Genomic DNA, 27,568 nt, shown 5'->3' on the forward strand with positions numbered 1-27,568 from the left:
GATGTGTCCCCTCATTACCACCTTAAAGGTTTCCCATAAGGTAGAATCTGTTACTTCCGCGTGGTCATTAAATTTCAATAAGTCAGCCATTTTAGAAGATATAAACTGATTAAATGATAGGTCACAAAGCAATAAAGGATGAGTACTGCTGCTGTTTATGGTTAAGATTAAGAACCAGTGAGACAGGGGAGTGGTCAGAGATTAGGATATTATGATATTTGAAGGAGACTACATTTGAAATCAAATTGGAATCTATTAAGAAGTAATCAATTCTTGAGAAAGAAGAATGTCTTTGTGAAAAGAATGAGTAATCTCGGTCTGTAGGATGTTGGAGCCTCCATATATCCACTAGATTCATGGAGGTTGCCAAAAATCAAAATCGCCACCCCCCGGGCTTTGCTAGAGAATGTGGACTGAAATATCTGGTTAACCCAGCTGCATTTCAACAATTTTGCCCTAGAGGGTTTAATGTGAGTTTCTTGTGAAAATAAAATGTCTGCAGACAGGGATTTTAAGTGGGAGAAAACCTTTGCTTATTTAAGGACATGGCCCAGTCCATGGACATTCCAGCTGGTAAATGTAATGCCACCACCTCGCGAAGGAACACTAGGATGCATTTCTAATCAGACTCATGAACAAATGCATGCATGACGCCCCAGCGATACAATAATAAAAACCTATAACAAAACAATTAAAACAAAACGATGGGAACACCCCAAGTCCCACTTTCCCAAACAAAGTGAGAACATAGTCCCCATACACTCACGTGGAGGCGGCCGGGCCATAAGAATCACTAACTTACAGTTCAACTGCGCTAAACGGCCCCTAACATTACCTCTCCAGTATTTAAAGATGCATGAACAAGGTCATAAAATGTTCCGATCAACACGTTTAGCTAAGTGTCATGTACCACATAGCACTTGTCAGCAAATTGGCATAACATATTTTAGCAAGTTTTAGCAAAAGCCATTGCCTCTTCTGGGGAAGAAAATACCTCTGTGGAATCATCCAGGGTAACCCGGAGCCGAGCTGGATAAACGAAGCCAACCCTTGCGCCAGCCTCTACGAGTCTTTTTCTAGCTTCCACAAACGGCCGTCATTGCTTCAAAACATCCGCTGGAAAGTCAGGAAAGATATGGATTGCTTTACTTTGTACTTCAGCAGAAACTGTCGGCGAGCCAGTTGTAGAATCTTTTCTTTTGTTTGGAAGTGATGTATCCGGGCTGTCATTACGTGCGGCCGGGCATTTCCATCCGAGGGGAGCCTCCCCAAACGGTGAGCTCGATCAATCACAATTGGCTTAGGAAAGTTACTAGCACCCAAAAGCTCATGGAGAAACTCTGTCAGAAACTACGTTGGGTGTCTGTTTTCGATTTTCTCGGGTAAACCAATAATTCTAATGTTCTGACGCCTTGAGCGAGCCACTAGATCAGTTACTTTAGAGCAGAGTGTTTCGTTCTCTGCACGCATTTTCATGCATGCTTGTTCAAGAGTGGAGAGACGGCGATCAAAGCTAGAGTTAGCTTCTTCATTTTCTGTAATACCGTTCCCCAGACTCAGCAAGGACACCTGGGTGGATATCAGAGTTGCCTCTAAGACATCAAATTGGTCTGTCATCATCTTGCTCAAGTTCTGTATCGCGGAGAGGATGTTTCTTGGTGCTGTCCCTTCGGTAACTGGGTCTACAGATGACTCCTCTTGCTCAGCTAGCTCTGCTAGCACGCCGTCTTCTCCAGGATCTTTATCCACTTGTTTTCCACACTCTGGCTTGGGAGAAACCGCGGTCTTCTGTGGTTTTGGCATCTTCAGTCTTTTAGAAGGTGGTAAAGATAAAAGAAAGCGAGCTAAACATGTAAAAAATTAAGTAATGACCGAATACTTCACACAGTGGAGAGGAGCACAGGGGAAGCACGTCTAAACCATCCAGTGTCCGCTTGCGCCCCCCCACCCTTTCTATGTTTTTTTAACGGTTTAATTTGTGATGCTTTTTGGTATCATAGTTTGCAACAACAATATAATAGTTTTGTAGGGTCCCTGTCATTCCTTACTTTTATTTAAATTTCATGTATTGTGACAATCTACACCACAATTGTAGATTAAAATCATTAGGACTGGGAAATCCTGGGAAAACATTCACAAATTTTAATACAATACTCTCTGATACAGTGGCGTTTTTTCTTTTTTTCTTTTTTTGTCATACTGATATTTTTCAGAATTTTCAAACCAACTTTAATATCAGACAAAGATAACCTGGGTAAATGTAGAAAGCACTTAAATTAAATTTATTTATTAAAATAAAAAAACTATCCAGGCCCTAAGGCAGCAAAGCAGCCCCAAACCATGACGCCCCCTCCACCACATTTCACAGTTGGGATGAGGTTTTGATGATGGTTGTAGAGCAACTGCCAGTACTATGCCTTCAATAACCATGCTCACTTTGTAGTGTGTAGCCTTCCCCCTTTTCCTGTTATGTTGTTGGAACGGACCCGGTAGTACACGATCTCTGGGTCACAGCAAGTTGTTGCTCCTCACAATAAAAGCAGCTTCGTTTCAATTAAAATATGTAGTTTTCTCTCATTTTTGGACACTCAATATGGTGTCAAAAGTAAGTGAATTTAACTTTGTGAAGACAGGAAGATAAATGAGCCACGAGACTTTCAAGACAAAAAGAAAAACACAAGAATGGTGTGACAAGCTGTGAGTAAAAGTGCTAATCTGCCAGCCTACACTGCAGCATGGCCTGAGAGTTCCGCAGACCAGACCCTCTCGTATTTAACTAGAATATTGCCGAAAACTGGCGCATTTTCGAGCAAGAATATGACATATTCATTGCAGCTGCGCACGCAGATAAACCGCTACGGACAGAAGCGTACATCTTGTTTAATCTCGCTGGTCCAGAAGCCATAGAACGTGAACGTTCATTTATCTACGCACCAGAGGTGAGAGAACACGGCGAGAACGGCATAACGCCAGCAGAAAGCAGAGAGGACCCTGTCTGTTTAAAGAGGAAATTCAGAGAGATCTGAAAATTCAACACAAATTCAGCACAAGGTCCCAGAGACCAGGTGAGTCCATTGAATCATATGTCAGTGACCTCAGAATTAAAGTGAAAAGCTGCAATTTCGGTATTTTACAAGAGGAGCTCATCAAAGACAGACTTGTCTGTGGCATCAGTAATGATAATCTCAGAAAAATTGTGCTGCGTGACTCTGAACTAACCCTTGCAAAGGCTATAGCAACATGCCAGATCCACAAACTAACAGAGCAGCACAATAAAACTCTGGCAATGCCACAGCAGTCTGCAACTACTGTTGACAGTGTACGAAAGGCACCAGAGCAACAGTGGAAAGGTCACAAGCCGAAATTTTGACCTCAAACTAAAGCTCCACGTACCATAACAAGCTGCAGCAACTGTGGAGGCAGCCATGCAGCTAAAAGAGAGCTATGCCCCGCTTATGGCCAACAGTGCAACAGCTGTAAGAAGTGGAACCATTTTAAAAAATGCTGTAGGTCCACTTACAAGGTTCAAAATAAACACAGACCTACAAAGTTGGTGCATCAAATCCAGCCAAACGACACCAACAGCACTGCTGAGGAATCATTCTTCATTGATGGTGTCACACTTCGACACAGTGTTGATGCTGCTAAAATCAATAAGAATGAATTGTACAGCACTGTTCACATACATGGCAAAGCCATTGATCTAAAAGTCGATACTGGAGCCAAGTGCAATGTGATCTCATACGACACATTCAATCTCGCACGTCAAGGAGAACAACTCGACATCTCCAAAGTTAATTGCGTACAGTGGCAATGAGATAAGCACTTTAGGAGCAGTCACATTACCATGTAATTCAGCAGGTCAGAGCTATGATCTACAATTTTATGTGATTGAAAAAAATGCTCAGCCACTACTTGGCCTACCGGAGTGTTTACGCATGGGACTCATAGTGCTAAACAAAGAGGCCCACCAGCTCAATACCACTGATAGCTCTGACTTCAAATCCAAAATCTTTGAAGGTTGCGCAGATCTTTTTTAAAGATGAAGTAGGCAAACTTCTGTGACATATTCAATGAAAATAGACCCAACAGTGCAGCCAGTCGTCCGACCAGCACGGCGAATTCCTTTAGCCATGCAAGACAAAGTCGAAGCCGAACCAACTGAATGGGTTTCATCAATGGTAGAAACCCACAAGAAGAACACTGACCATATTCGGATTTGCATAGATTCCAGAGATCTTAATGTGGCTCTGAAAAGACCACACCACCCAATGCGCACTGTTGAAGAAGTCGCAGCTCAAATGTCAAATTGTGTTGTTTTCTCTGTGCTAGATGCAAAGAATTCCTTCTGGCAAATATCGCTAGACCACAAATCTTCACTGCTCACCACGTTCAATTCCCCCTTTGGCAGATTCAGGTTCCTCAGGATGCCATTTGGAATAAACTCAGCCAGCGAAGTATTGCAGCGCTCTTTGCAGGATATCCATGCACAGTCATTGTTGATGATAACTTAGTGGGAGGAAAAAATGAGCAGGAGCATGACGAAAACTTAAAAAAGGTCCTTGATCGTGCCAGACAAGTTGATCTAAAACTAAACCAGCTCAAATGCAAGTTCAAGCTCAGGGAAGTGAGCTACATAGGCCACGTATTCAGCAGCACTGGTCTGCAGGCCGACCCTCACAAAACAAAAGCAATCACTGAAATGCCAGTACCAACAAATGTCACTGCACTCCAAAGATTTCTTGGAATGACAAACTACTTGGGGAAATTCATTCCAAACTTAAGTGAGGTATCAGCTCCACTACGCCATTTGACACACAAGAACAAGAAGAATAGTGTTGGCTGAAACAACATCAAGATGCATTCGAAACACTGAACAAGTGCATATCAAACCCACCAGTTCTGTCATATTACAGTGGAGCAGCATGCTTACAAGAAGGCAAGCCTATAGCTTATGCCTTACGCACCCTAACAGAAACAGAAAAGTGCTACGCGCAGATCGAAAAGGAGCTACTTGCTGTTGTGTTTGCTTGCTGTAAGTTCAATGACTACATCTTTGGCAAGTCAGTCATCATTGAAACAGACCTCCAGCCCTTGGTGACAATCATCAGAAAGCCGATCCACACCGCTCCTGCACGACTGCAGCGCATGATGTTACGGCTACAGAAATACAACTTTAACTTGGTGTACAAGAAAGGCAAACAAATGACACACTATCTCGAGCACCAAGCCCTTCCACATTGAAACACGCAAGTGAGGAAAACACCTTGGAGGTCATGAACATCTGTGATATCTCCTCATCCCGCCTGGAGGAGCTGAGACAGAACACTGCCGAAGATGCCATGCTACAGCTGCTAAGCAACATCATCAAGCAAGGTTGGCCAAGCAAAATGCACAGTGTACCACCCACAATTCAACCATTTTACCCATTCAGACGTGAGCTGATTGTGGATGAAGGAATTGTGAGAAATGGCCCCAAGGCAGTGATTCCCCAATCACTACAGTCAGAGTTCATAAAGATTGTGCACAGGGGACACCCAGGTACTGAGTCTACAAAGCGCAGAGCTAGAGGTATAATCTTCTGGCCCACTATGACCAAAGACATAGAAGATCAAACGCAGTCTTGTTCAATCTGCAACAGTACGAGACCACATCAGCAGAAAGAACCACTACAGCTACACAGGATCCCAGATTTGCCTTGGTCAACTGTAGCAGCTGACATCTTTGAATGGAACAGTCATCACTACCTGGTACTCACCGACTCCTATTCAGGATGGTTTAAAGTCAACTTTCTCCGTGACCTGACGTCAGCAAGGTCATTGGAAAACTAAAGAGACACTTCTCTGCCAATGGGTCACCACATGTCTTCATTTCTGATAATGCAAAACAATTCACAAGCCACCAATTCAGAACCTTCCCTGCAACTTGGGATTTTGAGCATAAAACCAGTAGCCCAGAATATCTACAATCAAATGGTTTGGCCGAGCGAGCTGTTCGAAGTGCAAAACAACTGTTGGAGAAATCCAAGCGAGATGGCACTGATGTCACAACTTGCTGAATCTCAGAAACGTGCCACGTGACTCCATATTTGGTTCCCCAGCACAGAGGCTTCTATCCAGACAGACTCGCACAACATTACCTATCCACAAACATCTACTTGTACCATCTTCATTCTCAACCAGCCAGATTCATGCACAACTTCAAAAAACACGACTATGCCAGAAGAGAAGCTATGATAAGTCCAGCAGGCCACTAACTCCAATGAGTGAAGGTCAAATAGTACGAATGCAAACTACAAAAGGTCATGATCATATGGGCATCGGGAAAGACACTTGAAGTGAACCAAGGTCATACACAGTCCTATCAGAAGGGAAGGTGTACAGGAGAAATCGCAGACACCTCTTGCCTGTGAAGGAGACACTCCAGCACAATAAAGAGAACCTGCAACTTGGTGGGGAAGCTTTGAGACTGATGGAACATACTCCAGTTATGCGCGCCGAACCACCTCAAAAAACTCCAGCACAACTATCAGTTGAAAACCCTACTACTCCCAGTCCTTACAAAACACGCTCAGGACGCACTGTTCGTCCCAACCCCAAGTACATGGACTAGGCATTGAGAACTTGCAGTCACTAAGTCTTGCACTATATTTTTGTTCTCAGAGACATTTATTGAAAGTGTAAAAGTGTTGTTTTTACATACACAATTTATTTTAAAATATGCTTAACTGCAAGTTATCTTTTTGTTATATAAATATTTTGCAGCATTTTGTATGCTACAGATTATTGCTAAACTAGTTCTGTTATGTACTATACTAGGGAAAAGGGATGTAGAGCAACTGCCAGTACTATGCCTTTAATAACTATGCTCACTTTGTAGTGTGTAGCCTTCCCCCTTTTCCTGTTATGTTGTTGGAACGGACCCGGTAGTACACAATCTCTGGGTCACAGCAAGCGGTTGCTCCTCACAATGAAAGCAGCTTCGTTTCAGTTACAATATGGAGTTTTCTCTCATTTTGGACACACAACAATGGTGTGCTGTGCCTTTTTTCTCCACACATAGCATTAGCTGTTCCTTCCAAACAACTTAATTTTTGGTTTCATCTGTTCACAGTATATTTAGCCAGTACTGCTGTGGAACATCCAGGTGCTCTTTTGCAAACTATAAATGTGCAGCAATTTTTTGTGAACACCAGTGGTTTCCTCCGTGGTGTCCTCCCATGAACTCTATTCTTGTTTAATGTTTTCCTTCTTGTAGATTTGCCAACAAAAATGTTAGCATGTGTCAGAAAATTCTGACACTCTAGGATTCTTCCTCACCTCATTGATCTCTCTGCGCTGTGTTCTTGCAGTCATCTTTACTCCCACACCTATGGAGAGTAGTAACAGTGCTGATCTTTCTCCATTTGTAGATTGACTGTACCGTGCACATCAAGGCTTTTAGAGATACTTTTGTAACCCTTTTCAGCTTCATGCAAGTCAACAATTCTTGAACATACGTCTTCTCAGAGCTCTTTTGTGTGAGGCATGATTCACATCGAGCAATGCTTCTTAAGAACAGCAAATTCAAAACTGGTATGTGTTTTTAAAGGGCAGGGCAGCTTTAACCAACACATCCAATCTCATCACATCCTGCCTCCAATCAGCTCTTAGAAAAACATCACTGTTGTATTCAATGAAACTATGCAAACATATATTTTTTTGTGTGGTATTAGTTTTAGCAGACTGTGTTTGTCTATTGTTGTGACTTAGATGAAGATCAGAACACATTTAATTAACAATTTATGGATATATATATATATATAAGAGAAATTACAAATAATTGTTTTTCTTTTCGACTACACATTACAGCAATGAACTATAGCAACAACCTAGCAACTACTTAGCAACCCTTGCCTGAGTTTCCTTTAGGTAATACACTCTAGTTAATCTTATTTCTCTGCAGGATGTACTATACTTTACCTCAACTTATTCACACCTTTTTGGATATATCATGTTAGTGCAGTTCCTCAACAATAAACTCACTGTCATTTAGACCTGCAATAATTTATTTGTCAGTTTGTTCATTCCTTTTTCTCTCACTAACCCCTGTTCTCTATTGTACACTCCTAAGCCATAGAGTTTCTGTGTACCGACAGCTACCAGACTTCAAGTACTCCATCAGGCCGGGTAACTGAGCTTTAAAGATCTAGCGACCCCTTAGCAACCAACAAATTACCATGGCAACAGCAAGTTTGCCACAGCCTAGTGACTAATCTTACTACACCAAAGCAATCACCTACAAGCACTTAGAAACCCCATACCAACCACCTAGAAACACCTTAGCAACCACCTAGCAACCACTTAGCAACGCCATCACAACTAATAGCATCCACTTAGCGACACTATAGCAAGGACCTGCCATGTTAGCTGTGCAACCATTGTACGTTCTCTTCAGAAAACACACTTTTCTAATTTATACTTCTGCCATACTCTTTATTTGGAGTTTTACCCTTAATCTATATTATACATTTGTCTATTTTTAGGCACTACCTACTCGCAGCCCATCTGCACGCCATTCTCTGTACCGCACTCTCTCAGACGAGAGTGTGTGCAGTAACCGCAAAGCTTCATCCTTCAGCAGTTCCCGAAGCTCAATGCTGGATCAGGCTGTGCCCAACGACATCCTTTTCAGCAGCACCCGACCGTACCACAGCACTCTACCTCCTCGCATTAGCCTCAGCCAGCCTGTATCCAACCTTCGCAGTAAGTACTGCCTCTTCACACACTCGTAGATAACTGTCAGTAGGGCTGGGTGAAATATTAAGATTTTAGGTAATATTCATATATTTTTATATACAAGATGTAATATGACAATATCGTTTATATCGAAAAAGACTATGCTGCGATCTAATTAGCTCCGGTAGTTCTCCCAGTGTTTCTGCACAGCTTCACCTCGCCCTGCCTCTCTCCCTCACTGAATACAACCCTCATCCCTCCCCTGATCAGGTATTCGTGTTTTTAATGATAATTCCTTAAGTTTTTATTGGGAACATTAAACGATCTGCTTGAATGTAAAAAACACATGTTAATAGCAGTTAAAGCATAGCAATGGCAAGTTAAAAAATAATAATGAACAGTAAAACTATAAAAATACAGTTTATAGTCATATATGACCATAACTTTTTAGCAGTAAAGAAAAAAAGAAATAGAAATATAGAAATAGAAACTTGAAAATGTTTTATGGTGTGGTTTTAATTATTTTTCAGTACTTTTTCCACCTCTGTCTATGACTCATTTTTTAAATCTGGTCCAAATACAGCACAGACTCATTTACAGTTAGACCGGCACTGGCCCAGCTCCACCCCACCTTCTATGCTAAACATCTTCATACCCAAAGCAGATATGGTCCAAAACCTATAGCCTTACTTGTAAACATGTTCTAATTAAAGCTTTATTTTAACATATATTATTTTTGTTACCCTTCCTACAACCACTCAAATACAGTTTTCATGCTTACTCTCCTTACTTAGACATGTATGCATGAACATAAACACACCAGATAAGCATCCGTAAAAAGAAAATTAGTAGTTATAATTATTTTCAATACTTAACAATTATGTGTTCTTTAACCACAAGCCATTGTAGGTAACCAGGTTTAAATGAACAGAAATATATATTAGGTTTTTGTAACACAGAGGAGGAGCCACGGGCACAGTTGGTACCACAAGAGTGGCAGGGACTGCTTGCACTGGAGCAAGTTCTGTAGCAGAGGGAGCAGGCCTGGGAGTGTACAAAGTTCTGGGAGTGGGCACAGGAACAGGGGCGGGTGGTGCAGGTACATGGACAGGGGTGGCAGTAAGTACAGGGTCAGGGGCGGCCGGAGCCGCTGGCACAGAGTCAGAGGCGGCCGGAGCCGCGGGCATAGAGTCAGGGGCGGCCGGAGCCGCGGGCACAGAGTCAGGGGTGGCCGGAGCCGCGGGCACAGGGTCAGGGGTGGCCGGAGCCGCGGGCACAGGGTCAGGGGCGGCCGGAGCCGCGGGCACAGACATTAGATTTAAATATCTAATGTCTAATTTAAATGACTAAAAAAACTTTAATATTCTAAAAAGAAGAATTAGTTTTATTCACTTAACCATCACAATAAAACTGCAGTTATAGAAGTGGCTCAGGTAAGCGTCTGTCAAGTGCTTGTTATATGTTGTTACTTTTTTTTTATATGTTTTGAGTTTTGTATAATTGTATAATTATTACATTATTGACAGTTGGCATACTGTTGCAACTGGGGACTGTACAAATTACATACAAAAACAATTTAGACAATGTTTATCATTTAAGTGCTCTCAGGTTTATTCATTAGTTTATTTCATGTTCTATGTCATGGTATCGCCTCACTATGCAGACTCAGTTCAGCTGTAAATACAGTTTAACATTAAACGTCATTTCCTATTTTAAGATTGTATTATACCATGCAAATGCATTTTGGGTAGAATATCCAATGATCAATGTAATAAAACTGTCACACCTTGGCCTGTGTCTGTGCAGTGTCTTTCCTTTTTTGTGGTTCCTTTCTGCTCCTGACCTGTTCTCTATTGTTTACCTGTCATGTTTCCCAGACATGTGGAGATCTGTCCAGATCTAGTTTATTTGTTTTGTTTAACCTCAGACCAGCTGTGTTTTTTGTCTTCAGTGTTTCAGGTTTGCTTTTTGAAGTTTGTTTCTTTGTTTGTTATTTTTGCTTGTTTGTTGCAGTCTTTTAGTTTATCCTCAGTTTTTTAGTGTTTTGTTTTTGTTAATTTAAAATATGGAAAATAAAGACTTGCGTTTGCATCCTGCCTCCTCCTCTGTGTTACATGACGCGACCCAATAAGGATGCAGCAAGTCAACTCATGGCAATGGAGGAGCAAATGGAGTTTTTAAGAAGCCTCGTATCCAGGCTACAAGATGGACAGCCGCTCTTGTTACCCTCCTTGATGCAACCCCCCAGTGAGTACGATAGTGAACATGGGTCCTGCGGGGCCTTCATAATGCAGTGCTCCAGCTACTTGGAACATTTGTTGTGCCCTACCCCTCCAGAACTTATCAAGGTACTTTTTATAAAGACTTTGCTGAGGGGTAGGGCTTCAGAGTGGGGAGACATTATTTTTGAAAGAAGGCCTGAAAGGGCAAAGACTGTGGAGGGGTTCTTTGAGTTGTTGAAACTGAGGTTTTCTAAGCGTGCAGCTCCAGCTCCAGCAGCACCCGCTGCGCCAGCACCTGCTGCTCCATCTCCAGCTCCAGCACCAGCATCTCCCGCTGCTCCAGCTCCAGCACCAGCAGCACCCGCTGCTCCAGCCTCAGCTCCAGCACCAGCAGCTCCCGCTGCTCCAGCTCCAGCACCAGCAGCACCCGCTGCTCCAGCCTCAGCTCCAGCTCCAGCACCAGCAGCTCCCGCTGCTCCAGCTCCAGCACCAGCAGCACCCGCTGCTCCAGCCTCAGCTCCAGCACCAGCAGCTCCCACTGCTCCAGCACCAGCAGCACCCACTGCTCCAGCGCCCGCTGCCCCAGCTCCGGCACCAGCTCAAGCAGCTCCTGCTGCCTCTGCTACAGAACTTGTGCCTGCGGCTCCGGCCGCCCCTGACTCTGTGCCCGCGGCTCCGGCCGCCCCGACTCTGTGCCCGCGGCTCTGGCCGCCCCTGATTCTGTGCCCGCGGCCAGAACCGAGGACACAGAGTCAGGGGCGGCCAGAGCCGCGGGCACAGGTCCAGAGGCGGCCAGAGCCGCGGGCACAGAGTCGGGGCGGCCGGAACTGGTGCTGGAACTGGAGCTGCTGGAGCTGAAGCAGCAGGAGCTGCTGGAGCTGGAGCAGAGGCTGGAGCAGCGGGAGCTGCTGGTGCTGGAGCTGGAGCAGCGGGAGCTGCTGGCGCTGGAGCAGAGGCTGGAGCTGAGGCTGGAGCAGCGGGTGCTGCTGGTGCTGGAGCTCGAGCAGTGGGAGCTGCTGGTGCTGGAGCTGGAGATGGAGCAGCAGGTGCTGGAGCTGGTGCTGGCGCAGCGGGTGCTGCTGGAGCTGGAGCTGCACGCTTAGAAAACCTCAGTTTCAACAACTCAAAGAACCCCTCCACAGTCTTTGCCCTTTCAGGCCTTCTTTCAAAAATAATGTCTCCCCACTCTGAAGCCCTACCCCTCAGCAAAGTCTTTATAAAAAGTACCTTGATAAGTTCTGGAGGGGTAGGGCACAACAAATGTTCCAAGTAGATGGGGTACTGCATTATGTTCACCATCGTACTCACTGGGGGGTTGCATCAAGGAGGGTAACAAGAGCGGCTGTCCATCTTGTAGCCTGGATACGAGGCTTCTTAAAAACTCCATTTGCTCCTCCATTGCCATGAGTTGACTTGCTGCATCCTTATTGGGTCGCGTCATGTAACACAGAGGAGGAGGCAGGATGCAAACGCAAGTCTTTATTTTCCATATTTTAAATTAACAAAAACAAAACACTAAAAAACTGAGGATAAACTAAAAGACTGCAACAAACAAGCAAAAATAACAAACAAAGAAACAAACTTCAAAAAGCAAACCTGAAACACTGAAGACAAAAAACACAGCTGGTCTGAGGTTAAACAAAACAAATAAACTAGATCTGGACAGATCTCCACATGTCTGGGAAACATGACAGGTAAACAATAGAGAACAGGTCAGGAGCAGAAAGGAACCACAAAAAAGGAAAGACACTGCACAGACACAGGCCAAGGTGTGACAGTTTTATTACATTGATCATTGGATATTCTACCCAAAATGCATTTGCATGGTATAATACAATCTTAAAATAGGAAATGACGTTTAATGTTAAACTGTATTTACAGCTGAACTGAGTCTGCATAGTGAGGCGATACCATGACATAGAACATGAAATAAACTAATGAATAAACCTGAGAGCACTTAAATGATAAACATTGTCTAAATTGTTTTTGTATGTAATTTGTACAGTCCCCAGTTGCAACTGTATGCCAACTGTCAATAATGTAATAATTATACAATTATACAAAACTCAAAACATATAAAAAAAAAAGTAACAACATATAACAAGCACTTGACAGACGCTTACCTGAGCCACTTCTATAACTGCAGTTTTATTGTGATGGTTAAGTGAATAAAACTAATTCTTCTTTTTAGAATATTAAAGTTTTTTTAGTCATTTAAATTAGACATTAGATATTTAAATGTTCTTGTTGTACATAATTTGTGAAGGATTTGAAAATGTGCATGTGCATTAAATGTAATTATTTCTAAATAAAACATGGGAATAAACATGAAAAATACAAAATAAAATATAAAATAATAATAAACATAAATATTTAAAACCTGCACATACTGTATAGCAGAACACTTTCTTTTTTAATGTTTGTTAGTTTATTATGTTTATTTTAACCACTATAAACTCGACACTGAATAGGAATTTAGTGTGACAAAAATGGTGCATGTCTTTCACAGCCTCGAAAGGGTTGATGAATTAATCTTTTGCTCGTCCGCTGGCAGCCAACTTACACGATGCAACGTTTTTCTGCACACAAACACAGCTGCATGTGGAGCTCTGTTTAGCGAGCCTTGTGCAGGCAGTCTCCTGGTCTCACACTGGATCCTCCTCAGTAAGTGAGGAGACGTATTGAAGCTGCGCAGCTGCACAGAGCCTCTAAACTAGCTCAGCCAACGTAGCAAACTGAGATTAATTTAACTCATTATTATTAAAACACTGTGTTTCTTAGTTGTAATTGATTGTTTAATGCCCGTTCATGTGATAAATGTTATGTTAAAACATGGTAAAATACATTTTAAGTGGCGTTAAAGTTTTTCCCCACCCAATTCACATCCCCATGCAGCATTCCCCACCCGCCATTTTCAGTTCACGGTGGTGGGCGGTCCCTTACAAAGATTTGACGTTTAAACTCGACTTACATGGTCTTGCCAACCATTGTAATGAACACAGGAATATTGGAAAATATTACTAATATATATAGATGATACCTAATAAGAAAGTGTACAGGATAGCCTACTGAAGTATAAAGCTCAAATGAAACAAGGGTCAACTTCGTTACTTAAACAATTTACGTTTTAAAACATTCTAAAACACTCAAAAAGTGTAAATTATACAAAGAACTGTGTTTGTGTGCCCACTTGTGCTTTACCCTTGCTCCCGTGCCTGCTGTTGTTTGCTACAGCTAGATATCGTTAGCACTGTTAGCTCTGAAGCGTTAGCACTGTTAGCTCTGGGAATTTCTCAGTGTAACAAATATGCAGTGTATATGTGTTGCTTCATTAACAAATGTATCATGTTCACTAGACATACTTTAAAAGTACAACTTACCTGAAAAACAGCAGCTCAGGCTTTTTCCTTTTTGTGTTTTCTTCCCTTTTCCAAATTGGCACCTAAATGGGGCTGTTAAAATATCTATGTGCCGTGACCGGAACTACTTGATGAATGTAGAAATAATTACTCAATTGAAAATAATTACTTATCAGAGAACTAAGAAATAAATATTTTTAACAATTTCCCACACCAAAAAAAACGAAAGCTTTGTTTTTTGCTCTGTATTTTTAGGCAAGGGACCCAATTACTGTGTGATTTGGCTGCTGAATAAGTCATTACCACATAAACACAGTTCTCGATTGTTTGGAAACGGTTTGGATTCAGAGGATGAACAGCAGAATAAGGAATTCTGTAGAGTGGGGGTCACTGATAGATGGGCCGCAGTCTGTGTTCGAGGCACTGCCCTAAATGGATCCTGACTGGTTAACTATTGAGAACTTTTTAATTTTCACAGTGTTTATTTTAAACGCAGTAACTTTACTAGCCTTTACAGTGGAAGTTTGGGGGCTAAATATCCCAAATATTTTGTTCTGCACACAAGAGAGCAACAGAGCACATTCAAATAGCGTGTTCTATAAAAACAAACAGTGACAGTGGAACCAGACTTTTCAGTGGAACACAGACATTTCAGAACTTCTAAGATCACAGTGCTAATAAATAGCAGGAGCGTGAATAACTAAACACAGATCTTTAGAACAGACAGGTCCCTCTAACCTGAACTGAGGGCTCACCAATCAGCTCCTTCACATGGCTATTCCTCACAAAGAACACTACAAACATCATCATACAGCAATTAAACAATCAGTAATTGTTCCATATTATTATGCACATTTTTTGTTTCTCAATTAAACTCAAGAATGTTGTTGTGTCTCAGGGCTCTTTGGATCACTAAAATCAATCTCAGCCACCTGTCATAATTGGTTTGCCAGGTGAGCCCAATGAAAGGAAAACTACTTAAGAAAAATGTTCCACATTATTAAGCAGGCAGGCCACAGGTTTCAAGCAACATGGGAAAGAAAAAGGGATCTCTCTGCTGCCTAAAAGCGTTATGAAAACATTTCACAGAATGTGATCACTGATTGTGAAAAGATTTGTGGCCGTTTCAGAGCACAGACGGGTTTGTGCAGATAAAGGCAAAATGAGAAAAATTAAGAGAGCAGCTGCTAAAATGGCACTACAAACCAGTTTTTGAAGCTGCTGGTGCCTCTGGAGTCCTGCGAACCTTAAGGTGTAGGATTCTTGCTGTGGTGCACAAACCTACTATTCGGCCATCCCTAACCAGAGCTCACAAGCAGAAACGGTTAGAGTGGCCCAGACAGTCTTGTTTACTGATGAGGGCTGTGATGTCAGCAAGGAGGAGTCATGTTTTGGGACGGAATCATGGGTAGAGAGCTGGGAGCCCCTTTAGGGTTTCTGAGTGTGTGAAATTGATCTTAGCAATACAGAGTTTCTGACTGACCACTTTCTTTTATGGTACAAAAAGAAGAACCGTACCTTCCGGAGCAAAATCATCTTAATGCATCACAATGCACCATCTCATGCTGCAAAGAATACCTCTGTATCATTGGCTGCTATGAGCATAAAAGGAGAGGAACTCATGGTGTGGCCACCATCTTCCCCTGACCTCAACCGTATCGAGAACCTTTGGAGTATAATCAAGCTAAAGATCTTTGAGGGTGGAGGCAGTTTACATCAAAACAGCAGCTCTGGGAGGCTATTCTGACATCATGCAAAGAAATTCAAGCAGAAACTCTCCAAAAACTCACAAGTTCAATGGATGCAAGAGTTTTGAAGGTAATATTAAAGAAGGGTTCCTATGTTAACATGTAACTTACCCTGTAAGGATGTTTTTGATTGAAAGAGCTTTTGATTTCAGTGAATATGACCTCATAATGCTGCCAATTCAACAAATTACCATTTTCAGTTCTTTACAACCTATAAAATGTTTTAAAACTCTATAATACTGTGCATTATAATTTGAAACAGGTCATTTTGATTTTTAGCATCATTTCCTGTTATCATTGGGAGGTTTGTTCATTAAAAAACAATGTATACTATACAGGTGATGACTTTTATTATACTGACTGTCATTTGCATGTACCATTTAGAAAAAATCAGGGGAAAATATTATTTGCATAATAATTTGGAACGCAGTGTAATTTAGTCAACCCTACTGACCTGCCCAGATGGTCTAACCTGGACTGCTAGTTGGCTCTCATGCTGTCAAAGAGAGGCTTTTCTGTGTTAGAGTTTACAGTGGCCTGATCAGTGAAAGCAGGGTTAAAACAGACTTGGCTTTGGAAGGAAAATTAACTTTACTGTGTCAGAGAGGCATGACTGAGGGATGTGTGTCTGTGTGTTCTCAGATGAGTTCTGGTTTTCTGATGGCTCCCTGGCAGACAGGTCAAAGTTTAATGACCCAGGGCTCATGCCCCTCCCAGACACAGCCACAGACCTGGACTGGTCTCATCTGGTTGATGCAGCTCGAGCTTTTGAAGGTATGAAGCTTTTGTGTGTGGGTGTGAGTGAGTGTGTGCCTGCATGTAATATGTAAGTTTCAACTAAATGGTCCAACTGTTTAAAACTGTTTTGAAAGTATTCTTTAAACAAAGTTCAGTGACCTCGACTGCCCCTATAAGAACTCCAAGCAACAAAAAAAATCTGTCCATCAGATGAAAGTGTTTGGTTTTAGAAATCATATGTTACAATGAGACATTTGGATGCTCCGTTATTCAGACCAAAAAATAAGGAAATCTGCAGAGAACCACCTGGCACCACGCCCACACATCAAGCCCCACTACTAGAGCCATTAATGAAACACCATGTTTGAGAACCTCAAATAGTACACAGTAGGATTAGCCAGCAGACTTTGTTTGAGGGAGGGATCTTTATCTTCTGTGCCAAGTCAGCAGATAAGGGAGATGTAAGAACTTTCAAATGACGGGTTTTAGGCTTCTATCGCAGTTAAGCATGAAATAGCTTGTTTGTGTTGTGCCATTTAGCACAAGCTAACACTAATGGGTGGTAAATGCTCAGCACATAGATGGCTTGGCCATCAACAGTTTATGTGCATAAACGTGACAGAGCCCTTAAACAGCTCATTCTGAAAGAGACTGAAACTGGTAGGGACAGAGCTGGTGGGAGAGTGTTTTTTTCTGAAAATAACTTCATTATATAGCCCATAGACCTATTCTAACTTGTGTAAGAAGAGGTATAATATGGTAAAACCCTTTTCTACCTTTTCTATTGAGATTAAGGTTTGATTTATTGTTAGAAAATCTTAGATATTTTTTGTAAAAAATAATATATGTATTTACAGGGGTAGGATTTAAGTAAGATAAGTATTTGGAGTGCATACAGAAGGTAAGTATCTATATTAGGTAAATTAAGTTTTTTTTTTCAGTTCAATACAGTTATGTTTTAATAATCTATCATGCATGTATAGGTGTCTGGTCCATTTGGATACATATATTAGGTGATAAATATACTGAGTGTCTGCCTGAGGGGGGTATATCTGTCATATCATTAGAAATAAATATGTGTCAAAAGGTGTACTGCTTGAGAGTTGTGCATTCTGTGATTCTGTAGTATATTTAAATGGAAATGGACAAAAATATCTCTGGAATGTATAAGTTGTTGCTTAATGTTACCACATATTCTTCTTTTGCACTGTGGCTTTACTCAGTCACTAAACTGTTTTTAATCTATCAAATACTATTTGAACTTAAAGTTGACAAATGTAAAGTATTTAATACCAACAAACAGCAATGATAATTCTGCATAAACTACAGCGTCATATATTAACTAAAGCATGCACTTTAACCAAGGCCTAACTTAAAATGAATAAATCATTAAAGAAAACATAAATATAAATATATATAAACGAATTTGTGCCATTATCTTTTGTCCGCGCGCACGCACGCACGCACGCTCCTCCTCTCGCGCGCACCCGCGAGAACACGTGCGCACACTCCACATACACGAAAACCCCCTTTCATCTCTCGCGCACGCGCGCACACACGCAATCTCCCTCTCTCTCCCTCTCACTCTCTTATACACACACACCCTTAGCTAAATAACCATTTAGCTCTCATATTGTAAATATACTGACTGCTGTTTGTGTGTTAATAAATGTCCATTAATTTCACCAAGGTGTCTGTGTTGATTTCATGAATGCTGGTTGCTGCCAATAACCATATAAAATAATTCAATTTAAAACCTTCAGAATCTGAGTCAGCAATATCAGAATTTTAATCATTGATTAAAATCCTGATATTGTGACTTATTAATTAAAAACTTTATAAGAACAATTGTAGTTTTAATATTAATTTAAACTACAATATTTGTAAGGTGCAAGTAATTTTATGAGACTGATTACTTAATGAGATTTATGCCACCAGCACCTACATTTGTATTGTGAAGAAAACAAATTTGTATTGTGAAGAATGTCAGAATATTTACTTTTGATCTTTATTGTAAGGTCTTTGACAGTGTTTAAATCATCTGTAACTTATGTGCTGCACCTGATTCTAATTTTAGTAGTAATAAATGTGGGTTTCCTAAATTTTTCATCAACAGAAAGTTGTGAATACATTTAAATGGATTAAAATGAGGATGTTCTTGTTGTTGTTTCCATATGACTTTGAAATTAGCAAAATTTACTTGCTTATTTTCTTAGCCCTTTCACAGATGTTAATTGTTTGTGTGTTGTGCTTCTAGACCAGCGTGTGGCTTCTTTCTGCACCATGACAGACATACAGAGAGCTGAGGCTCTGCAGATTTCCCAGGAGCTCACTAGACACGTAGCTGCAGTAGGAGAATCCACACTGAAGACAGGGTGAGTCCAGCACTTCAGCTTGGTAGAGCCTGGCCCAGATCCCTATCTTAGAACAGGGATTAGTGTAATATTGCTATTAGTTTTTGTATCCAGTGTCTTCCTCTTTTAAGTCCTGGGCTACATTCACACAGCAGGTAAAAGTAATAAATGTGATTTTCTAACCAAATTAAATTGTATTATTTGATGTTTATACAGTCATTTTATGACCTATATCTGACATTTGTCTGAACAGTTCACACGTGATAGCTGACATGCATGCACAACAGCATTTCTCTTATTTCAATTGATGTTAGAATCTCAAGAGCTATGAATGGGTTCAGACTTGTTTAAGTCAGAGCTTTAGTTTTTATTTGTTTTCCATGCTGTAGCTGGCCAGTTCATTAAAACATGGCTGTATCACAAGCCTTCTAATAATCCTGGACCAGAGACAACAATCAGTCGAAACAGTTACCTTGTTTTTCTGCCTCAGCTTCACACAGCCACACAAACAACACACCTGTGTCACATGTGATGTAAAAGATCTGTTTTGGGCCACTTTTACCTCCTTCCAAGCTTTCTTTCTCTTACACTGAGAGACATTTTCTTTACTTCTATTTTATTTTGCTTGATCTCATGGAGCTCCCATCCAGAACTGATTTAATGCTATCGTTTAGTACAGTGTGAAACCGTGAGTCATATTCATATTGTGTTGTTCCCCAAACAGGCATTGAATTTATACTAGTTAAGACATTATTAATCAATATTTTTTTTTACTAATGTTTCAATTTATTATTATTTACAACATTCTTAACCCCTTAACACATATTGATCACTACAGGAAGGCTATTTAAAAGTCATTATTTTTTATGCTCATTTGTTTTACTGTTATGGATGCAACATGTGTTAATTTTTCAGTCTTTTTTATGAGCATAAACAAAGAAAAAAATGATTCTGGTGTTGTCATAATTCTTGCATAAAAAGGTTAAGCATTAAAATGTAGTAAGATTTAACAATGTCTTAATTAGTGTCAATTAAATATTAGTTAAGATTTTGCTTAACCCTCCTGTTATGTTACGGGTCAAATTGACCCGTCTTGACGTTCCAAAAAAAGGTTGTAAGTATTTTTTTAGTATGACACTTCTTCTGCTTGCCTTAATTAGCGTAATCAACATATAATATGAAAATGGTTCATCCCAAATATTTGCAAACACCCCCTGCAAAAATGTAAACGAAAACAAAATTGAAGTGTTATGTTTTAAAGTTATGTAAAACTACTGTTTTATATGTTGGTCTTTCAAAAGTAATATAGTAGTGAAACATTAAAAAAAGATTTGAAAATGTATTTTTTATGGAAAACGAGTGAATTATCCTTATGCAAGTATGTTTTACACAAAATTGGAGATTTCTAAACAATGCTCAACTATTTTTTAAGTTAGTTTTGTGGCATTTGTGGGCACACACATTCAAACAGAGATCTTTGAGTTGAACAGACTTATAATAACTGAGTTTAGTCTGTTGTCATTCACAGCTTTTTTTCCATTGGCTTCTGTCACAATCTATTTGCATACTGGGTGTGTCCAACAGTTTCTGACAGACACTCACCATCAGTGTGTAGTGATTGCCCCTGGGCTCCCTTAGAAATAAGTCCACTTTTCCTTTTGTTGTAATAACTTGATGTTTTAATTTATGCTAACTCAAGTTTTCATTCCCCATTACTCAAAACATTTTAGCAAACCGGCTGCCTTAAAAAAGTAAAGTAAACTCAAATTATCTGGTCTCAGAGTATAACAAAAATAAAAAAGTTAAATCAACTTCCCTTTTTAATTGGAATAACTTGTTGTTTTAAGTTATGCTATCTTAAGTTTTCTTTACCCGTTACTTACCTTTTTTAAGGCAACCGGTTTCCTCAATTTTTTTTTAAATAAATTCAGCTTATCCGGGCTTACCGTGCACTTGTTAGGATTTTATCTTTTGGATAATTTAACAAGCGACAGGTCAATATGACCCAGGAACACCATTGCTGGTTCTGACGAACATAATAGGAGGGTTAACCATTTATCAATGTTTATTACTTTGATTAGTACTGATAATTATGACCCTTATTGTTAAGTGTTATCAGGTAAAGATATTAAAGCTGTCTGATGCGTCTCCTATAAGGTTTTGTTGGAATGCTCAGACTGTGATAATGCTTAACTTATTAACAGTCTGTCTCTCTGTAGGGAAAACTCACCTGCCACTCTGACTGGCAAAGTCAACCAGCTGGAAGTAATCCTGAGGCAGCTGCAGCATGACTTACGAAAGGTAAACAGTCTCTTACCAGTTAAAACAGTGTCCTGTTTTCTTTTTATTACAATGGAAATTGTGTATATGATTTTTTGGACGTAACATTAGAGACCAGTTGTCCATCAAAATAGACTATGAACCAGCCACTGAACAAGTTTATCTGCCAGCCCGAGTTCCTACATTGCAGCTTATCTGGTTATTAATTATGCAATGGCGTGGACCACAAATATTCAGCTTTTACCATGTTTTACCATGAACGATGTAGAAAAATGGGCTAAAGAAGGATGTTAATTACCAAGAGCAGTTTTGTTAAAAGGATACAGCGAATGGATAAAGGGGTATATTACTAATATCAAAGGTAAATTAAGGTTTTAGCCAACATTAGCTAACCTACGAAACCATTGAAAATGAATGGGGAGAAATTAGAAAGCCTGTGTATGTCAGATTTTTGGAGATATGAAGATGAAAATCAGATGTCCTATAGAACTTATCGCGCTCTTTACGAAAATATACAAAACGATACGATGAACGGTTTTCGTACAATTGTTGTAGGAAGTTTCCCCATAGAAATGAATGGGGGCCCCAGTGCTGGATCTCGCACACCAGCAGCTCTGCGCACGGAACCTCTTCTCTCCCCTGCTCCTCCAGTACTGTGAGTGTATGGAGGAGCTGCTCTATGGAGCAGATACTGATCAAAAGTTTGGACACCCCGGCACCCCAGCCAGCGTTCCAGTACTGTGAGCTATTGGATAAAGCAGCTTTTGGTCAAAAGTTTGGACAACCTGCACGGCCAGAGCAAACTATCGTCCATAGCAACGACATGTTTTTGCAACATTAGCAACCACCTAGCAACTGCTTAGCAACATCGTAGCAACCACCACAGACACCATGGCAACACTGCTTAGCAAAACCATAGCAACCACCACGGATACCATCGCAATGCCTTAGCAACCACCTACCAACACCTTAGCAACACCTAGCAACTGATTAGCAACACCATAGCAAACACTGTGGATACCATAGCAATGCCTTGGTAACCACCTAGCAACTGCATAGCAACATCAAAGGAACCACCATAGATACCATATAGCAACGCAATAGCAACCACCTAGCAACTGCTTAGCAACATGATAGTTACCACCACAGAAAACATGGCAACACCATAGCAACCACCAGAAACAGCACTAGGCCTGGACAATATTTCGATATCGGTATTTATCGCGATAAGAAATGTTTCAATAACGGTGATATCATTTTTGTGGCATATCGATATGTATTATTCACAGACAGGCGTTTTTAGCGGCGTCAGTTCACTGCAGCGCTGAACACAATCGCCCTCCTTAGCCGGTCTACGTCAGTGCGTGATGACGCAATCATACAGGCACGTAGCCAGATAAGATAGGCTAGGCTAGGCTAGGCTAGACCTGTGTCGGCTCCGCTCCGGTTCGCACCTAAAATCTCCCGCGATAAAGCGAAACCAACCCTAACCTAGCGAATCTCAGCTCCGCTCCGCTCCTCTCCGCTCCGCTCCTCTACGCTCCGCACCTAAAATCCACCCACGATGAAGCGAAACCCACCCTAACCGAGCGGATCTCTGCTGCGCTCCGCTCCGTACCTAAAACCCACCCTTACCGAGCGGATCTCGGCTGCGCTCCGCTCCGTACCTAAAACCCACCCTTACCGAGCGGATCTCGGCTGCGCTCCGCTCCGTACCTAAAACCCACCCTTACCGAGCGGATCTCTGCTGCGCTCCGCTCCGTACCTAAAACCCACCCTTACCGAGCGGATCTCGGCTGCGCTCCGCTCCGTACCTAAAACCCACCCTTACCGAGCGGATCTCGGCTGCGCTCCGCTCCGTACCTAAAACCCACCCGCGAAGAAGCAAAACCAACCCTAGCCCTAGCAGAATGAGTGCACCTGACGCTTCCACAAGTGATTAAACAGAATAAGTAGTTGAGGGCGGCAGGTCTAATTCAGTGGTTCGGCGTTCAAAGGTCTGATAAACTTCAGACTTCAGCTTGCTCCAAATTGTTCCGGAGAGTGGAGCTTAGTTATTTATATAGGTAATATGTGTATAGGTTATAGGTTTATGTTTGACAGGGATGTCATGTTTTTATTTTGCTACATGCAAATAAAAGTGAGCATTGATTTATTCTGACCATTTTTTCTAAATCATCAAATCAAATCAAATCAAATTTATTTGTATAGCGCTTTTTACAACTCCCTCAGAGCTGCAGGAGGAGGAAGAAACCTTGGGAGGACCAAGACTCACATTTAAGGGGGGACCATCCTACCACTGGTCAAACAGCTTTTAAATTAAAATTTAAAAAGTCTTTTATACATCGACATAGGTTTTATATATTCAGGACTATAATAGCGTGCCACTAATGGCTTGGATGTAAACTGTAGTGGAGAATAAGATGGACGATGAGCAGCTGATCTGTGGTGGTGGTGGAGAAGAGCTTACTTCAGAAACTTCTATCAGTCTGGCTGGACAGGAGACGTGAGAGCCTGAGGGTCCAACATCCCTCGGTATCGGGTCAGACAGGTGGGCAGTCAGTAACTCGGAGGAAAGCAGAGAGATGGAATTAGTTTTGACTGGATTTATGTAAAACAGAGAATATAAAACATTATCAGAGTGTGGCTAATGACTCCGGCAGATCTAAATAAAACGGCCTAACTAAAGGCAGAGAGCCAGAAGGTAACATAGACATGGAGGCTCCCTGAAACACTGGCATCAACCCACTCCACCCTCCACAAACCTGAGTGAACAACAGCACCAGCATCTCAGTTTACCCACAATTCCCTCTGTCCATGAACCCCTGAATCTGCAGCCTTATCTAAAGGAAAAAACATTAATTACCAAAAGCTAAACTAAACAAGTAAGTTTTCAGTCAAGACTTAAAGATTGAGACTGTGTCTGAGTCCCGAACATATTCGGGGAGATTATTCCAGAGTTGAGGCGCTTTATAAGAGAAAGCTCATCCTCCTGCAGAGCTCCTCTGAATTTTAGGAACTGCTAAGAAACCAGCACCCTGAGATCTAAGTAATCTCGGTGGTTCATAACAGGAGATGAGGTCTCGCAAATACTCAGGAGCGAGCCCGTGTAGGGCTTTAAACAGGAGAATTTTATAGTGTATGCGGAATTTGACTGGAAGCCAGTGCAGTGCTGATAGTACTGGACTAATATGGTCAAATTTTCTAGTTTTAGTAAGGACCCTGGCTGCAGCATTTTGAACTAGCTGAAGTTTATTTAAGTTACTGCAGGAACATCCAGACAGTAGCGCATTACAATAATCTAGCCTTGAGGTAATGAAGGCATGGACAAATTTTTCTGCGTCATGCAAGAATGAGGCATTTCTTAGCTTGGCAATATTACAGAGGTGTAGAAAAGCTGTTCTAGTAACATTAGATATGTGTTTATCGAATGCTAGATCTGAATCTATGATAACTCCAAGGTTTTTAGCTGCTGAACCAGGTGTGACTGAGAAGTCGTCCAGATTAAGCATTAAGTCTGATAATTTATTTCTAGCAGCTTTGGGGCCTAATAGGAGAACTTCTGTTTTTTCACTATTTAATAGGAGGAAGTTGTGCGACATCCACAATGTAATGAGAGTAATATTTATCTGTTTATCTAAAGTATTTCTAAAGTTTTTGTGAGAGGAGGCTTTAAAGACTTAAATTAAAATTTCAGACAGTAGTGTACAGATATCCATTGCAGGGATTCTTAGCAGTTTTTCTGAGGCCTATTTATATTGATATCGAAATTATATCGTATCGACCGAAATTAAGGAATATATCGTGATATAAATTTTGGCCATATCATCCAGCACTACTTAGCACCCACCACATACACCATTGAAAGCGCCTAGCAACATCATAGCAACAACCATAGCGAACGGTGGGAGCCATTTTAGCTGCGCAAGCAGTTTAATAAAGATTAATAAATATTCTGGTTTGTATTCCGTCAAGACAGAGGATGTTGCATGTGGAAAGATAGTTAAGTCATAACTAACTACATAAATGTTTCTTTCTTGAAACCTTAGTTCTTTAAACATATTTCTGAAGCTTAAATATGTATAACAATATGCCATACCAGCATCACCGACTGAACTTGCTGTTCCGCTCCTGCAGTGCCACATGACACTTCCGGAATTCTTCCCACCACAGCCTTGTTTTCGCACAGGAAATTTTCAAAATGTTGACCCACATGAGATAAGCCCATAGGAAGAGTTTAGAAACTGTTATTTCTGCAAAAGAGGATCTACTAAATAGATGTCATTTTTTTTTGCACCTGCCTAATTGCACGCTTTCTGTAAATCCTATAAACTTCATTTCACTTCTCAAATATCACTGTGTTCGTCAGGGATCTCGTCAATCTGTGATCAGTAAAAGCCTCTAGTCTTGACAGTAAATTGGTTTTAGACAGTAAAGAGCTGAATAGTTGGTGAGCTGATGCTGGAATTGAATAGGCTTATAGGTTAAAATCTTTAAAATGATTTCTGCAGTGCTGAAACAACAAACCCAGGAGAGAATATTCTCCTCTATAAATGTGTGAAATTATCAAGCAAACACTTTGTAACTGTTGAAATACAAGCAAGTTTTATTACCCATCAACTGATAACATTTCATTTTGCCTGTGGTGCATTCTCTGCTTACTCTGCACAGGAGAAAGAGGATAAAGCCATTCTACAGGTAGAGGTGCAACATCTTCGGCAGGATAATATGCGTCTACAGGAGGAGAGTCAAACAGCTGCAGCCCAGCTCAGAAAATTCACTAATTGGTTCTTCAACACGATGGACAAAAAGCCTTAAAGTACTTCTAATCTGTCCACACAGGCAAACAGGACAATAATTAGTGTTAGAGTTCAGCCCATGCCCCCGAAGTGCTGTTGGTGTTTTGAGTTGAAAGCTCCTAAAGAGGGCAGGAACAAGAAGCGTTCCTCTGCAGTACTGCTCCCCTTGGAGTGTGTCCCATCCTCTTCAGTAGAGGTGTGTGTTTCTAAAGCCAGAGAGCTGTCCTTGCTTACAATTCCTGCTGGGGTTAAAGAGAAGATGACTGAAATAATGTATGTAGTGTAAGTGATGTTGCTGGTATCGTACTGATTAGCTGTGAGAGGTTACAGTAACAGAATTCATGCTGAGTCATATAGAGAACAACAGGACAGGGAGGAATGTACAGGACAAGAGGTACTCCTTTTCTTATATGAAACTCTACATGGACACTGTAGGACAATGACCGTGAAATATGAATGTAATTAACCCAAGTCCTGCATGTGTTTCATCCTAAACCTGTTAAGATCCAATAACATGCAGTGCTGTCCCTGCACAGTACTTGATGTGTAGCTAAGAACTAAATAGTTAATTTAGATAGATTATTATTCAGTCATTATGGCCTAGCAATAAAATGTGGTAAACAAATGTGCTATTTAAATCAACACTATTAGTGTTAAATTAATACTGTGAGTCTTAGAGTATGACTTCAGATCTATCACTGGCAAATGTACTGCATATTAACAGAAGATAGCACAAAATTAGCACAAATTGTGAGTTGCTATTAAGAGTGTGGTGTACTGTATTTATTTTTGATAAGAGTCTGTGCCTGGAAAAAGAGGGTAAATATTTGTAAGCATTCTTTTTCCTCTGTTGTTTTACCAAATATATGTATACTTTTTCAGCATTAAAAAATCGGCTATCCATACATAACCTCAATCTTCAAACTCCACAAGTCAGCAAACCACTCTCCAAAGGTGTTTGTGTCTGTACAGAACGGCTGCAGAAGTGTCTTTAACGTATTTAACACTTTTATTTAAGTTTATTTAAGCTAAGTTTATTTTATTTTTAAAATGTTCTGTCTGTACTAAGTCATAGAAGAATGATCTGAGTAGGCTAGCCTATGATGTATGTAGCTTAATAAAACGGCAATAAACATACAAGTTGTTTATATGTTTATTTTCATTCCATTTTTATTGTTGCTAGTTGAGAGAGACCTTGATCTTTTTTTTCTTTTTAATAAATGTATGTAAAAGAAATCACCATCCAAATGTTTTGTTGTGAACAGATATTTTCCTATTCCAAAAGATACAAAATAATTACAGTTTCTTTTACTGTAAATTTATTTTGATTGCTGTGGATGCAACCAATTAT

The 27,568-nt window shown here is 40.8% G+C and overlaps 1 protein-coding gene across 4 annotated transcripts in view; it reads left to right on the top strand.

Annotated features, from left to right (window-relative positions):
- LOC103029984 (signal-induced proliferation-associated 1-like protein 2) overlaps positions 1–26,447 on the top strand; it is a 232,260-nt gene extending 205,813 nt beyond the window's left edge. For 2 of the 4 annotated variants that reach the window (XM_049481724.1, XM_049481726.1), the window contains 5 exons: positions 8,525–8,744; positions 16,689–16,820; positions 19,042–19,159; positions 21,358–21,439; positions 23,651–26,066. In XM_049481724.1, the coding sequence (XP_049337681.1) occupies positions 8,525–8,744; positions 16,689–16,820; positions 19,042–19,159; positions 21,358–21,439; positions 23,651–23,809 (711 nt within the window). In that variant the 3' untranslated portion in view covers positions 23,810–26,066. Of the gene's footprint in view, positions 1–8,524; positions 8,745–16,688; positions 16,821–19,041; positions 19,160–21,357; positions 21,440–23,650; positions 26,068–26,089 lie in introns of those variants that run through there. The other 2 variants (XM_049481725.1, XM_049481727.1) reach the window with 2 other exon arrangements.
- Positions 26,448–27,568: the final 1,121 nt, after the last annotated feature.

Source organism: Astyanax mexicanus, chromosome 7, assembly GCF_023375975.1.
Source record: "Astyanax mexicanus isolate ESR-SI-001 chromosome 7, AstMex3_surface, whole genome shotgun sequence".
In the NCBI taxonomy this organism is placed as follows: domain Eukaryota; kingdom Metazoa; phylum Chordata; class Actinopteri; order Characiformes; family Acestrorhamphidae; genus Astyanax; species Astyanax mexicanus.